The 17,007-nt window shown below is 42.9% G+C and overlaps 1 protein-coding gene across 2 annotated transcripts in view; it reads right to left on the bottom strand.

The window, feature by feature from the left end:
- Positions 1-2,556: 2,556 nt before the first annotated feature.
- Positions 2,557-17,007, bottom strand: part of LOC146197949 (uncharacterized) — a 53,086-nt gene continuing 38,635 nt past the window's right edge. The window contains exons 9-15 of one of the 2 annotated variants that reach the window (XM_084593231.1): positions 15,700-15,787; positions 15,294-15,356; positions 13,434-13,496; positions 13,175-13,257; positions 6,540-6,812; positions 4,475-4,617; positions 2,557-3,877 (exon numbers count right to left, since the gene is read on the bottom strand). In XM_084593231.1, the coding sequence (XP_084449357.1) occupies positions 3,717-3,877; positions 4,475-4,617; positions 6,540-6,812; positions 13,175-13,257; positions 13,434-13,496; positions 15,294-15,356; positions 15,700-15,787 (874 nt within the window). In that variant the 3' untranslated portion in view covers positions 2,557-3,716. The remainder of the gene's footprint in view (positions 3,878-4,474; positions 4,618-6,539; positions 6,813-13,174; positions 13,258-13,433; positions 13,497-15,293; positions 15,357-15,699; positions 15,788-17,007) is intronic. The other variant, XM_084593232.1, reaches the window with a different exon arrangement.

Raw genomic sequence — 17,007 nt, 5'->3', positions numbered from 1 at the left:
TACTTTAATTGCATCAGACTACCGTAACATACCAAATGACGATAAACCTGTTGAAGACAAGTGTGTTGCTCCATAATATTATTCGATTTGGCAAATGTCTTATATTAGCTTTCAACAAGAATTCCTGTGATGTTTGTCAGCCCAGTGAATGTGTTTCAAGTTTTCATGAAAATCAGGGTTTTAATAGTGGATGATCAAGCACTGTGTCGGAAGTACTAACGAAGTTTTCAAGAGCGCAAAGGTGCACTGTCACACATCCAGATGGATACCTGAACTATGTCATAAGGAACGACCAGAAAAAAAAGAGCAAAGTGGAGGGCTCTGGAATAATTTCGGCCTCATAGAGATCTTTAACCAGCACCTGCGTTCGAAATAGGGAGCCTCCAACAAACCCAACTCAAGCAAGAGTGGTGCGAGAGAAAGTGCCAGATTTGGTGGGCCACACACGCTGTTCAGTCAGCGGCCGCTAAATTTAGCAAGCTGCTGCCATTTTTCAGAGCTTTCTACTACGGCAGCTTTCTCATCTTCAATCCCTCCTTCTTCCCTTCTTTTACAGCATAGTTCAAGCGTCTACCGATAAGTGTGACAGGTATAGTGAGTTTCCTTTCTTCTAGACTAATTTACAGCTTTACTAACATAAAAACAATGGCAGTTTACTACAGGTATAGTGTCTTTCCTTTCTTCTAGACCAATTTACAGTTTTACTAACATAGAAACGATGGCAGTTTACTACAAGAATTACAAGGCTCTGTTTGTAATCGTTACAGCGTGAAAGAAATCAATGAAATAAGCATTGAAACTGGCTTTGTGTCTCATACCCACAAGCTCGACATTTAGCTCAGCAGCGTTGAACCCCCCCCCTCTTTTCTTACACAGCGCTGAATATCATTGGTCTGTTTTATTTTGAGATGGCGTTGTACTGTTCTAACGCGTACATATATTTCTCGCATCCACGTGTTTCCTGTGCTCTTCGAGTATGCTGAAACATCGCAGAGGCTGTTTTAGTTTACTGACATGATAATAAAGCACCGCACAAAACACGATGGGGCCGTTCATTTCTGCTACTGCGCGTCTGCGAAATAAGTTGCGGAAGCACTTATCCTGAACTTCTTTGACATTCCTGACAAAGTTTGTAAAGCAAAACATTTGTTAAAACCTTGAAAATCATTGCTTGGTTTTCATTCATGTGCAGGTAACCATATTTAAGGCATTCATTACATAAAATTATCAAGGAAACCGTTTTCAGCAGTCTTTAGCACAACACAAACATTTTTTTCCTCTGCATCTCTTGAAGGCTGAATTAATAAAATTTGCAGTATCCAATCGTTACATTTTTACACCTAGTAAAACCTTTGTTCGACACTAACTTTCTTGCCTTTCCGAAACACTAAAAAAAAAAAAAAGTAATTTTGCAAATTTCAACAAAGATGTAAAAGTTGAAACTTTTGTCATTATGTTTGCTGCCCTGCAAACACAATGTCAATCAACTCTCTGCAAGCATCGGCAATAGCTGCACACAATCAACCAGCACAAAACACACAATTCATATGTACAGCTTAAGCATTCACATTAGAATTAATACTAATATCACGAGCTCCAGCTCACCGTTGCTTCCCATAAGCACTGGTAAGCAAAGCCTTCCCATTAAATGTTGGTGCCGCTTATGAAGTTGTCATTCATCTCAGAACCAGCCAGGAGCTTCAACACAGAAGAGAAAAGTACATGACAAGGGTCCTCAGACAGTTCTAAGAACCGAGACTTGAGAGAGACTAAGGTCATACCTAAAGAAACACTTCCTACATTTGAAAAGCAAAACTTTCAGATGGAACCAGTAGATTCCAACTGGTTCCATGTTGGCAGTAGAACTGGTCGCTGCCAACATGCGACCAGTTAATGCCCAAATGAGTGTGCTTCAACACACAGAACACCAGTAGGCTTCCTGCTAGTTCAGTAAAACCATTAAAAGCAGGCAGATTTCTGGCAAAAACTTTCACCTAGGAGGTAAACACCCTTGTCTAATAAAAACTGCTGTGAAGAGGACTTTCGGCTTTGAATGGTATAGGTATTGTCTTTGCAAGTATGCAGTCGTGGTGTGGGGAACAAGGAAAGCAATATTTTCAGTGCACTTAATGTAGAATATCACCATATCCAGCCTATTTACAATAATAAGATTATTACCATGGGCTGAAAGTTTCCCATACGAATGGGAATGACTGAAACGAAGGTTCTCTCTCTCTTTCGCAAGTTACATTAATTACTGGATGGCAAGTGATTTCAGGCCAATCACGTCGACCAGAAAAACGTCTCTTGGACAATAGTTTTGACAGAAGCTGTTTGCCCACTGGAACATATAAGTCAATGCAAGCAAGTAGTGCTGGGTGCACCAGCCAGCATTATCATCCTTGCTTCATGAATTGTTTAGAAATCAGGTTACCACAAACATACAATTTCATCCATTATGCTGTCTATTAATTTCAGAGGCGTGAAGCAGCCTGAAATTCGCCCACAAATGTGCATCTGGCATGAAACTATATTATCAGATGTGACAAAAGCATATAGCAAATTTTATTTATGGGTTTATTTATTGGTATATGTGAAATAAACCGTAAACCACTTCTTGCCCTCAACAAGCAGCCCACCAACCATGCTTGTTTTTTGCAAGGACAACGTCAATACTAAAATAAAGGCACATACAAGGTAAAACAGGAAAAGACATTACACAAAGGAATGTATGTACATAAGTGAGCTCATATAAAACATGATGCAGACATAGCAATTAAGGTCTCACATGATAAAGGCATTAGATCTTGCATCTCACATGATAAAGGCATTAGATCTTGCATACGGAAAAAATTCCAAAGCCTAACTCCGATGGAAGGCTTGCACAATAGAAGTGCACTTGTGGCCACAGTGATATTTATGCAAGGTGTGTGTGAACAATAGTAAATTGCATATATGCATATTTGTTTCAAGTTAGAAACGCAAAAATAGAAAACGAGCAGAATCTATTTGGCTTCCAGATGAACAGCAGCCTTGAAAGAAACAAAGCTTTCCCTAAAGAAGAGATAAAGGTGGGTGCTACATAAATGACTAAGAAAAGGGTAGGGGAGCAAGGAGTAGGAGGAAGTGAGTATGTAAGCATGCTATGCAACGGCATTACTAAAGCTGCAAAACAGGACTCTGAGAAAGGTGACGTACATACAGGATATTTGGACATAGCAGAAATCTCTGCGATGGTCCTGAGCAATCCTTGAAAACATTCCATTTTTCAGCCACAAAAGCACTTGGTAATGTTAACCATACTGCCTTCTATATGCTGAGCTCGTGAACAATGTATATGCACCCCTTTCACCTGCAAACCAAAAAACTGCAAAGCATTTAGCCTTTGCTACATTGCATTACATAGAAAGAAGCTCGGTAATCTTGGCATGCAAGTTGGCAATATTCCAGTTGCCAGAAGCATTACTCCTGTATCCTCTGCAACCAGATCTTTGCATCAATTTTTTTCATGTGTACTATAAAAATAAAAGGAAACCCGTCCGCATCAGTTAGCTTGCACTACGTTTTCATTACAGGTATCGATCAATGAATGAAATGAAGACATACAAGGCCATAAACCCATACCCATTCTTGAAGAGAAATTTTGGTAAATGAACATTAGTAGCAAGCTAAAATCACTCAAAAGATGACAAAATTCACAGCGATAAGCACGTCTGTCAAGGTGTGTTCCAGAATGCAGAGCTTGTGCGCTTGTTGAAGTACTTCTTTTTCTCCTTGAATATCTTATCCAGATGAGGGAGAGGCATCTTGCCAAAGAGTTCCAAGCCCTGAAGGGAACCTTCGTTTTGGTTTGATATGAGCACCTGCAAAGGTGTGCCTGAAACAAGGATGGGGCAGGAATGAAACTGTTCAGAAACATCCTGCACATTGAAAGCGTCATTAGGAGGGAGATAACTCTCTGCACAGGCCAATTTCAAAGAGGTTACTACTTTAAAAGAAAAGAAAAAAAAGAGAGGGATACTTAAGCTTCGCCTTCATAAGCCTGAACACATAAAGCCAAACTTTTACCAAGCCGTATGAACGTGTCTGTGTGGCCTAGGAGTAGCATGGCTGGCTCGGCATTCAAGAGCACTGGAAGGTTAATTCTTATCCCATCTGAAATGAGCAACCTGAATTGGCAGCTCCTCCCAACTTTATCATGCGGTTTCATTAAGTCTTGGTTCGCGAAAACACGAAATAAGTTTTTAAAACAACGGTTCACATAGCTTGCAAGTCCAGAGTTGACCAACGAGCGAGCCTGTGATAGCGTGCCACATTGCCCGTTCCTTTCCACAAGCATTACACTGCTATGTGCTTTGAGTGAGGCGGGGACGAAGCCCATTCCCCAAGGTAGTGACTCGATAGACCAAGAAAGGAGCAAGCACGTCCGACAACTCCAACGCACACTGGGTATTGGCTAGAAATTGGTGCCTACCCTTTGCCCAAAGAGGCACTTCCTTGCGTGGCTTCTCATCATCATCCGTCTCATCACCAGAGTTGAGGTCTGCAATGTCGTAGTTGTCTTTATCCTTGTTTGGCTCTGGGGGAAGCTCACTCCTATGTGGCGTGATGTCATAGCTGCGGGCAAACAGCATGCATACAGTTGAACATGACAACCAGAGAATGAACGTGCATAGTCCATCTTTGTTGTAAGGCAGCAGTTTGCAGCATGTATATCATTTCGCTATACACTAAACAATCAGTTTTTCATATTTCACTGAAGTACCAAACAAGCCAGACAAATTTAAATTATTGACCTCATAATTTTGACCTGATGGTTAGCTTTTTATTTATAGATAACAAGAAAATCTTTAACAGTAGACTACTATCTGTCACAGGGGGACAGTGTGCAGTGGTAACTGTAGACTTAAGAAAAACAGTACCATTTTGAGAATATCCAAAACAAAACAAAAACAACTACAACAGCAGTGAAGTGAGTGCTGCAATAGGAAAACGTGTGTGACCACCTTGGCCACCTTAAAGGGGCACTGTCCTTTTAAGCAAAGGAGCCCAATACTTTGATCAGGTACCAGAACTAGACTGTGCAAAATGCTACAGCAATACGTGCTCCGCAAAGCAGCAAAAATGCACATCAAAGCTATCTGATCCTCTCCTTCGAGAAACCAGCTTCCCCATTCTCTACGCTGGCCCGTCGAGCCCTGAGGCCGACGTCAGAATCACAATGACATCCATTGGTCCATCTCGCTGACTGACGGGTGAAGGATGGGCGTACAACACTAATGTGTCCGCCGCTTACTGCGCGCTTTTCCCTTGCCATGGCCGAACAGAATGCAGCGGCGCATGCTCCCTCGCCCGTTTCGTTTCCGTGCACGCCGAATACCACGCCCCATCTCCCGCCAAACGGGGAGGAGGAAGGGGAATTTGGCTTGCTGAGGCTAGACGACAGGGCAGGAGAGTGAAAAACCTCTGAGAAGGAATGGAAGGAGAAGAAAATGCGAAATCGTTTGATTGCAGTGGCTGTAACTGCATTATTAATTACTTTTTTCAAAAACATTTTTCGGCCTTGCGTTCTGGGGACGAAGCCTCACGATCACCGGGGAAGAAAATATTTTCGACCGGAAGGTGGACAGTGGCCCTTTAATGTTAACTACACACATTTTTATTTTGTACGTCTGTCTGCCTTGCACAGTCAAAGCTTAATGAATTTTGAATTATTTGAATGTCTGCATTAATGAGCTCTTACTGTAGTTGTGAGTCAAACTGTCAATGCAGTTCAGCAGCCAAAAGCACACAAGGTGTAGGGGCATACATGAATCCCCTTTCCTATTTAATGGCCACGAGTAATTATCATACGTGGTTAGGAAGGATGGTGAGAAGAGGACACACTGGCCACTCCCACTGTCTCCCAGCCTCCCGGAGCGATGCCATTGCTGCCTTCCCCCTGTCCTCCTGGCATAGTCTGCGGATTTCCTCTCGTCTTTCGGCCAGTGAACACACAAGCACTTGGTTTAGACTTTCTGCCGAGGAGACCACTGCCATTATGCGAATTGGCCAGTGGTCGTATACACTACTTCAGCGGGCCATGAGCACAAAGTCACGTGAGTAGAACGTTCCTCTCCCCTTTTCGCGTGGTTATCTTTCACCCTCATATGCTAGTGGGATGTTCGCTCACTATGGAAGTCATTTTTGAGCATTTTCTTTGCTGTGTAATTACTTGGGCAGAATAAAGTCTGCGTCAAGTGCGCAACTCATGTTTACCCCCTTTAGCCCAAACCCACCGTGAGGGCGACTTATCCCTCCGTGGGCTGGAGGTCACTGCTCTGACTGCTAGGGCTGGCATGCTGGCGCTAGAAGGAGACTCCCGCGTCTAGCCAATTGAAGCACTATTACAAGAGTAACTTCGATAAAGGCTGTGGCTTAGATGATCGTTAATCTGGTTGCTGCAGGTCTCACACTAGTTAATTCAAACAGGCTCCGAAAGACGGACCACGGCAAGGTAGGATCTTGTATAGAAATTGAGACTGCAAGTGTTTGCCTACCCGCTGCACCTGGGTGGGCCACTGGTCCTCACAAATGTGGAGTTGGCTGGTGATGGAGTCTTTGGCTCAGTGGCAGCGGGGCGAGTGAACGTCTGGTCAAGGGTCTTTTCAGGCTCATTTGCCACAGACAGTGTCATGGTGATGTTCAGAGCAGTTTCCTGTTTCGCTGGTGGGGTCTCAACAAGCTCTGTGATGCACCGAGAGTCAGAGGCCGCCTGGGGCTGCTCAGGGGAGGGCAAGAAGCTTGACTGGTTTCTCAGAGACTGCGAAAGGCTATGAGATATAAGACAAGAAATAATCAGAGTGGTGAAAACAAAAAAGTCACCAACACCACTGTGAAGCTTTCAAAGCACCTCACGTGAAAGTCAAACAAGTAGCACTGTACACGCCCTCAAACTGTATGCCCCACAACGGCACAAGTGTACTGCTCGATTTTTTCATTCCCAGGGCCTGACAACCATAATCAAAGAAGCAAAGAAGCTGGTAACAATGAATTAAAGATTTCTTGATTGAAAAAAAATATTTTATTTTTAGACACCACACTCCAACCCCACCCACTGTATTGTTCATTGCCCCAGAAGAGAAAGATCTCTAGAGGCCCTGAGTAGAGGTTACTTTTGCATGTGACAAGAATTTCTTCCCATCTAGCCTTGAGACACATTTCGCAATTTGTTGCGCTATGCTGCCACAATGCATTTTGCGAGTTGTGGTACTGCTGCGTCACCACATCCCAGTGTCACCGTCATGAACACAGAAAGCTGTGATGTTTGCATCACTACTCAGTTCCTTGCAGAATATACAGGCCGCAAGGCTCTTGAGTACATTTAGCTTCTTGTCCCTAACACACGGTAAATTTTCATAGCATGCAGACTGGCCTTTTAGTGAGAAGCACTGTCAGCAGCAAAAGTTGGCAGGATCTCCAGCGCGTGGCGGAGTGACAGAAAACTGCATTGCTGCACCATCTGACACGATTGTGCTCGATTACGAGGCTAACGAAAATTGCGTTTAAAGCACGCTTTGCGCACGCCTGTCCTTCCTTCGCTATCAAGCATGCCTCATCGCTTGCTTCCCCGGTATCCGCTTTTGACACTTGTTGCTGCCACTGAAGCACTATGTCATAATAGCTGCTTATCTGCTTCAGTAGCTGCAGCTGGTGAACGATTGCTTCAGAGCATTTGTGTGGCGTGCTACGTTCCGGCAACGAATGTCACATAGCGCCTCAGCGGCTTCCGTGAGTTTGAAATGCACGTCACAGGGAAGTAAGAGACGAGGCATGCTTGACAGCGAAGAAAATACAGGCGTGCACAAAGTGTACCTCTGACGCAATTTCCGATAACCTCGTCATCATGCGCAATAGCGGTAAATGGTGCAGTAATGCCATTTTCCATCGCTCCGCTACGTTCTGGAGATGTTGCAAACTTTTGCTGATGACAGTACATGTAGCTGGCCATGTCTGTGCATATTCAGGAAGAGACAGGAGCGAAAAATTGTGCATGGACGTAGAACAAAAACATGACGAGCACTTGTGTTGTTCCCTCCCTTCGTCAGTGAACATTTTATGCGCTTTTGTGTCTTCCTGAATGTGCCTTTCAGTTTTCTTCAAGTTCTGCTGAAAACCCTTGGATCATTTCAAAGGCCACAGTTATCTTCACTCCACACTATGAAGCCCTCTTGCATCATTTTCGTTACAAACTGCACTAACTGTAAGTGTTCATTGTTAACGAGTGCAAAAAGACAGCTATGAATTTTTCACTGCACCTTTGCCTCTTAGTGTGTATATACCGCTGCATTTTTTCTGAATAAACATTCAGCTACGAGTGAGTTCATGTGATGTAGTCTCCTTGTCAGTCATTGCCTTTTTGTGCTCATTAACAATGAGTAAAGCTTTCTGTGTGGTGTGGGGAAAGAAGTGAGTGAAGCTTTACCGCAATATTCTTGCTTCCACAAGAGGTGAGCGCTCTCACCTTGCATTCACCACTAGAATATTAGTCATTTTGCCATATTAGCAAAAGTTTGTTTAGTGTGAAAGCACTACTTCACGAGATGTAACCAGTTTACCATTCCCTATGTTGTTGATCTTGTATTCGATGCTGCCAAGCTCAGCTTACCAATAGTGAAACCACTGTATTGCACAGTGTACTTAAGAAACCAAAGTGTCACTATGGCGAGCCTGACACTTGACCTTTGGATTTAATAGACGTTCGGTAGTGTCACCTTGACACAGGCAAGCTGTACAGAAGACATGCTGCAGTGGCTCGGTGGTGAGGAAGCTTGGCTACTGATTGGAGTACCCGTGTTTTAACATGACCGCGGTTGACCGCATTTCAATGGAGTTGAAGTTCAAAAGGCATCCATATGTGCTCTGCGATTGCACGTTAAGGACTCTGGATGGTTGAAATTATTTCATAGACTTTCACTATGGCACCACTATAGACCTCTGCCTTTTTTTCACTCCCACCTTCCTCTTTTCCCTTGCAATAGGGTTCACGTGTTCACTGAGAAGAATGATAGACATTACGATTTTCTTTTCTGTAAATCAATTTTTAATGCAAAAGTATTGCTTCACTATGTTCAGAGATTTCTGAACGCCGATCGCGTCAGCAGCAGTAGTGAGTAATCGAGAAGTGGTAGAGGTTAATGAATGGTGCCAATCGATAGAGGGTGACATAATGTCTGAAAAATAATTAGGAAAATAAGTTAATTAGGTAATTAATTAGAGGCAAAAAATGTAAAAGGCAAAAATGGTCTCATTAGCCAATGGCTTGACGCCACATTTGAATGTATCAAATACTAAAATAGCTAATTAAATCAGTCAATTAAATTGACGTCAAGGATGTGACATCACGCAACCGGAAGTAGAGCCGAAAAAGGGCATAGGAAAGGATTGACGCGCAATTGGAAAGTACCAAAGAGTAAACAAGAAGTGAATTAAGCAACTAGAAGCAGCCAGAAGCAACCAACAGCAGCATCCATGCTTTCGCATTACTCCAATGCAGATTCCGTAGTGCTCTTTAATTTTAATTACTATAAGCCACTGCCTTGCTACTGGCATGTCAGACAAGTCAGAATGGAGAGAGAGCTAGAACCTTCGGTAGTGTCTTCTGAAAAAGAGCGTGCTTTTGCATATCTGTAACCCTTTCACTGTCACGAACGTACCGGTACATATTCGCGTTTCCTCCCCGCAGTGTCAATAACGTACCCGTACGTATTCTATCTTGCGTTCAAATCTTCGCGCCTCACCGTAAAGCTACCGCGCTTGGACTTGCTCCGCCATCTGTTGAATCTTTCTACAAGCTGATATGCTCGCTCCGCGCCGATATGACACATATATGGAAGAGTATGGCGCGACCGCGCCCGCCCATTCTTTGCTCGTGGGAGGGGGCGTGGTCGCTCCGTGACACTACTCTCTCGAGCGAGCGATCCTTCGGCGCGCGCGTGCGGTTATGGGTTCAAAGTTTGTTCTGCCATCTGCGGCAGGTTTGGAGGTTTTTATTTTTATTCTTTGTCGCGCTTCCGCTACGGCGTGGCAAGTTCAGGGCCGCACGTGGTTGCCTCTCTCCGACTGACATATGACTCGATTGCTGCATTCGCTCTCTCCACGCGCCCTTGCTTTAGGACAGCTTGCCGTTAGCAGCAGCAGCACACGAGTGTTTTAGCCTCTTTCCATCTTTTTCTCTTTCGACTTCACTACGCGCCGTTTCTCTCCCTTGTGCTGGCCACTGAATGTGCGCCCTCCGCGCGCGCTTACTTTCGGATGGCGGACCACGCAAGACCTTCGACGGCTGACTGGAGCGATGGCTCTTCGGGTTCTGATAACCAGCCAAGCTCGGATTCGGACTCAGGATATATCACACTCTGAAGAAGTATTGAGCGTGTTTTTTTTATTTTATCATATATCATTTATAGTCATACTGATGATGATGATGTTTATTTAAACACCTGCAGAACACTGAAATGTGCAAATTGCATTGACTAATTTATTTGTATACCCATCATAATGCAAAATAAATCTTTATGCTCGTTCCCTGATATGCTCGTTTTCTGAAACAAAGCCGACACTGGGGGTGCGTCCCGGTCAGAAACAGCCGACGGTGAAAGGGTTAACCTTAGCTAAACCCCCGACAACCTTTTTTATGAAATGAAAGCAACTGATGGTCAAAAACAGACGTGCAAGAAAATTGCCCAGGTGTAAACATATTAGCACTTTGCAGTTGTATACATACATTAGTATCGTCAGTACCATCTTTAAAGGGACAGCACACTGCAGTCTAAGCGTCAAATTTTTTTGTCGTAATGTAAAGCTTCCTGTCTCAAGTGGTTAATTCCGAAACGGTTTTGCCAGAAATGCAGTAAAAATCTTTACTGAGAATTTTTAGATCAGTGCATGTACCTGGTTTTATGTAGTCTGATGCTGGAAACCATGAGCAGCCATGATGGCGACTGTGCGTCGACAAATGTGATTTACCTAAAACATGCAATTTGACCCACCAGGCAGTAATTAGACATTTTTTAGTACACAGTAGCGTCACGTTCAGCTACTACACCCAAAGGTGTTATGGCACGAATTTTTTAGTGGGCTGCGGTCACCACTTCAACCAAAAAATTCAAAACACTGTGGCGCCATCTAGTGACCAACGCTAGAATCAAATCGTATGCAATGTGAAAGAAAGCTGGTTTTTGCTGATGGGTGCAGCAGAGAGTGTGCAAAATATCCATAAAACAATGCGAGCACACTTTATAGAATAGAGAACACTGTGCACTTACGAAAACCAGTGACATTTTTTCAAGATGTGATTACGTGTGTTACGACAGTGATAATTACAGCATTTCGTCGTAAGAGGCGACACCAGTCATTTTCACGAGACGTTCAGTGCCACATACATTAAAATTACAAGCTCTCGTTTCTTGAATATTGTAGTGCTTGACCAATACCATACGAGGCAAGATCTTTTCATTTTTACCACAATCTCAATACATATTTTGCTCAGTGTTCTGTCCCTTTATTATTTAGTTCCCATTAAAAGTTAAGCCAACTTGATTGCACCAGATGCAGTTCTGTCAATAACGGCCAGGCAAGAACAGAGATAGTAGCTGTTTGTACTGTAGCTGCCCCCACGACACAAATAGGTTTGGTTTGGTCTGCAGGGTTTAACATCCCAAACTGATGAGAGATTCCATAATGAAGGGCTCCACCTGGGGTCGGAAAAAATGCACAGACTCTGCATAACACACGTGTGCCTTGATTTTCACCTCCATCGAAAAGTGGCCACCGTGGCCAGGATTTGATCCCGTGCCCTTGGCTACTGCACGAACAAAATTCACCTGAACTTAAAAATCTAGTGCTGTAGTGGGCAGCTCTAACCTTACCTTAGGAGCCATGCTAATGATTGTCATTCAACCCATACATATATATATATCGCATTTAACCTATTTAATCTTGTATTTTCTCTTATTTAACACAGAGCACAGGTGCTTCTCAGAGATTTCTTTAATGGAAACAGCACAAGTCACTTGTACTGCCAAGGTCTAATGTTTAAGCTGCAAAACAGCGAAGCTGAGTTCTCAATACTTTTCAACATTTTTATTCATGCACGCTAGCGCAACATAAGAGCACATGAAAAACAGAAAGATGTGCGGTGAGTTTTACATAGCCTAATAAGTGAAATGAAAAGATTAGTTAATAACTCAACAATTCTGAAATGCATGCAATAGCATGCGGCATATTCTTGTGGCAACAAAAATGCACATGAACCAGTAAGGTGTTGCGTGATGCCTGTGCAGTAACAAAGCATAAACATGATCCAGGCTCCATTCCAAGCTGCAAATAATGACCACAATAATGCCCTTTGTCTTGCTTCAACGCGAGGCTCATTCTGCATATGGCATATAATTTAGTAAGACATGATGTGAAAAAGCTGCTTAATGAAGATAATTGTTATAAGAATTGTAAACAAGCAAGCAAGCATGTGCCATTTTTAGCACACAAAAGAGCACACACACAAATTTCATATCAAGGAATAAAAAAGTGGCTCGAAATTCAAATAGTGTCAGAATGCAAGAAAGCATGCATAAATGTATAGGCATGCAAGGGAATGTTTTTTGCCTTATTATGCGAAACTGAACAGCAAGCGTGCCGTGGTCGCCACTTGCACGCGTGCCACTTCATCCTTGAAATGTTGCAACGCTGCTGCGGTTAATGCTTCTTCATACTGCCGCAGCTGCTCCCTTCTCAAAGGTGCAACCGGCGTGGCCCAACCCTGCACCACCCCAAAAGCTTCTATTTTTAACATACCTAATGAATAACCTTTGTATGCTGCAAGTAATGATTCTGGTGCATTCCATCACCATAAGTGATGAGGGTGAGCAGCAAATACTGGATAGAACTGTCTTGTTTACATGATTTCGCTCACATTCTGGCCCCATTAATTTAGTTCCAGGGTTAAAAACAAGAGTTGTAAAAAATTTAGTTACAGAAATCTGCTGCTACGTAATCAGTGATGCCAATTCCACACTACAAAAAAATCTGGAAGAAATGATGACTAACCTATCTGTGAATTTCGCACACTAACCACATGTTACATACAATGAGGCACTTTGACCTGTCACACTTGTCACATCTCATGCAGTTTTCTCACCTGTTGAGCATGGCCTGCTGCTGGAGGCTGTTGTTCAACTTTGCCTTCTGGGCAAGGCTTGTGTTTGGCTGGCCAAAGATAAGCTTTAGGAAATGAAAACAGAAAAAGAAAAGGGAAGGTAAAGAACATTGACCGATAAGGACACCATAGAAGTGCAAAAGTGCAAGGCTGCAAAGGGAAAGAAGGAATGACAAAGTGATAGTGCTAAAGCTAAACAATTCAGCATCACTGCCGTGTCGCGTGAAACAACATTACTTACCCTGGCAGCTTCTTTGTCACCACCCATGGCCTTGGTTGCTTTAGTAGTCTTGGTGGTTTTCGACTGCAAAATGAAAGATTGCACCCTTACATTCACCAGTCACTAAATGTGCTGGAATGCTATGCTGATCACTTTCTAATGCCCTTGCTATACTAGAACATTTAATACCATTTCACTCGAATGGCATTCAACATGCTGATTGGCATAATTTGTGAATGACATAGGTTACAGTGTAGAACCAAAAAAAAAAAGAAAAAAAAAGAATGGAAATATTGACAAGTGGAAAAAATATATATCTATACATATATATGCATATTAAAATTCTTTTTTTCTTTAGATTGCCCATGCTAACTTCAGCTTTTGTACGCAATTCTCATTTGGGGGTGTTCCCTTCAAGGCACATGGGTGTGCATAAAAGGCATTTGAAATTGTGTAGTGCTTCAAAGGGGATGAGAACTTTGATGCGAGATCTTATAGGAGTCTAATATTATTCTAGCCATGCTACAGCATTTTAGCCATCAAAATCCAAGCCAAGCCATCCAAACGTATGTCTGACACGGTGGGGTGCAGAGTGTAGAACTGACACTCCAGAGATGAAGCGCTCAGTTAAATACTTCTGAGAACATCTGACCAACAAGAAACACTGAACAGAAAATGATCGCTGGTCTGGGGCAAGGCAAGGCCATTGCTGAGATAGAGAGTAACAACTGTCGTGAAACTATTCATATCACAGGCTGTCGTTGAAGCTATCATTTTAGCCAAAGACAGCATTTTAACTTTGATGGTATGCACATTACTTTTCAGCGTTGCCCATTTCTGCTGCGTCTCTAGTGTCAGAGTATACATTCGGTTCAAGATCAAATGCGAATGGGCTTGGAAAACTCATCTGATGGCAAACATTATTTGAACTTAATGGAAACTAAATGTTCTCATGTAGCAGCCGACCATTGACACTAGCATACCTGCCAACCTCACATGATAAAAATCGGGCAATTTCATGTGTCAAACGAGTTCTTTTGCATGAGCCTTAAAGTAGCAAACTTCTTCAGAAAAAAAAAAGAAAGAGAGAGAGGAAAAAGAGCAAAAGTACCCACTGCAGTAGCTCAGTGGTTAAGACAGTGGGCCACTGAACTGAAGTGGCAAGAGTGTGAAAGTACTACATGTGGACAACAAACATTAAGACGATTTCGCTAGTCTCTGAACCTCCAAATCAGTCCTCCAGACCTAAAAATCTGCCCCAGTAGTTTTGATCGAAGCATGGTTGAGAGTGACGGTCATTCACCAGCAGCAGACGGAAAGTTGCACTGCATATTGATCTGGGCCCGTATTCAGATTTGTGTCGTTATCAAAGTGTCACTATTTCATGTGAGCAAGTCATCTGATTAGTGGAAATGCCGAAACATGATGTTGCAACCTCTTCCGGTTGCGTAGTGGCAACACCCTGTTCCAGGGTTTCGACCAATCAGATGACTCACGACACTTCAACACTTCGATAACGACGCAAGCTCAGAATATGAGCCCTGCAAATTCAGTTCTAGTAGAAAAATGTCCGCCTTTTCTAGAAGTCACAAGTAGGGAAAATCGCAGGTACAGGAGATATATAGCAGTAGTCGTATAAGAAAGTTCGGTAAAAAAATTACAGGAGTGCGCTTAAGTCTGCTTAAGAGCGGAAATGGCAAAAGCCACTTTACAAGACTTTCCACTAACTGCATCGTCACTGTCATCCCTATCATTGTCACTAGCCCTACCATCATCATTATCAACTGTCATCGCTACTGCCATCACTACCACTGTAATTGACTGCATCGTTGTATCATCACTGCTGAAGAGAGAAAAGGAGAATTACGACAGGTTTCTCACCAGCTTAGCGTGCTCTAGTAGCTTGTGCGCTCGGCTGGGGATCAGAGGGATAGGGTTTGATTCCTGTTGGAGACAAATTGTTGTTCTTAAAGGGACAGAACACTGCCCTCTAAGCATCCTATTTTTTTAAGTGCAATGTAAAGCCTCCCGTCTCGAACGGCTGATTCCGTAGTGGTTTTGCCAGAAACCCTGTAGAAAAATTTTTCTGAGAATATTTTGATCAGTGCATGCACCCGTTTTTATGCAGAATGACATCAAGGCATAATACAATAAGGTTAGCAAAACAAGGCTTAGCTGTTGCCATAGCAACGCTGCAACCACACAAGCTGGAAATCGATGAAGTCCATAGTACCTGGCTAGAAGTGTTTTAGCACTAAAACACTAAGTGACGACTTGGGCAACTTACAGTACAGGCCTTTTTAGATGAAGAAACCAAGGGTGACTCTGCTCTCCTCTTCATTGCAGCAGACAAAGTGTCAACATTAAGAGAACGCCTGATATGCAAAAAGAAAAAAAAAAAAGCAGAACATTAAAAAGGTTCATGCACTCTGCACGAGTGAGTTAATTTTCTACACGATGTTACATGATTACATTATCGTCTATGTAATGAAATGGGATACAGCTCTAAGAACTCCGCTACAGCAAGAATTCGGGTATAGTAAAGTGAAACTGAAGTTCCAGTTCATCTTCCATAGACGACCGCACGTTCTTGCCCTTTATACTAAAGGCATTTTTGATAAAACTTGGTTATAGTAAAGTGCATCGTGTGGTTACTGCCCGAGCACAATCTGGGATCCTAAGGCAAATTTATTTAAAAAAAAATAAATAAAAGATGAACTTTTTTTTTTTAAATAGCTTTACCTACAGACTCCTCAGTTCTTAGGAGAAGCCAACCTTACGTGGGCCTTGAAGCTATGAGCTAAAGCACACCACTCGTAGGAATAAAATAAAGCTGGCTACGAAAGTGGAAGGAAGGTATCTCAATCTATTCAGAGAGTAAAAGAGAGTAGAACTCCAGCGAGGAGTAGAGAAGGAAAGAAACAGCTGAACGTTCAAAACACTGCAGCATGAAGCACGCGGCAACGTTGCCAAGAAGTGCAGGCGCAACGTGTGCAGTTTTGCCGTGCTTGCCTGTCCAGTGCGTTTCTGATCTATTGCCTCTTAAATTAGAGGAACAACTGAAGTCGGCACCGCGTTCATGCAAGGCTTTGGTTTTCACAGGAAATCAAACTCTGTTGTATACGCAGCTGCTTTCCATTCATGCTAGATACACTTATAGATGAAAAAAAAAAAAAGAACATCTTAAAGGAAATTGCACAAAGGGATGATAAGAGAAGGATGGAATGTATTTTTGGAGTGCTTTCTTCATAAAACAAAAGGGCGTGCTTAGTAACTAGACATTTAATACTAGACCGCATCTTCAGGGCAATGTCATCACCAGCAGCTGACATAGTAAAGATTTTTGCTGGTCCAAATTCCTTTAGTATAGAGAGATTCTACTGTATTAAATGTTCATTTCTGAATAATTTATTGGTCACGGCCAGTGCACCTTGTTTCTTCTACATGGTGTGCAAGGAGCGAAGAAAGTGGCACGCGAGGCCGATCAAGTGTGCACGTGTGAGCAACAGGTAAAAAATGCATTGGGGTATCGATGCAGTCGCACGGCCCTTGACCTTCCCCGTACCTACTCCTCACCATATAAAAGCACGTCACC

Source organism: Amblyomma maculatum, chromosome 2 (assembly GCF_055883805.1).
Source record: "Amblyomma maculatum isolate TAMU_Amacu chromosome 2, ASM5588380v1, whole genome shotgun sequence".
Classification (NCBI taxonomy): Eukaryota; Metazoa; Arthropoda; class Arachnida; order Ixodida; family Ixodidae; genus Amblyomma; species Amblyomma maculatum.
The sequence above is the reverse complement of the archived record's forward strand: the minus strand, read 5'-3'. Positions and strand labels throughout refer to the sequence as shown.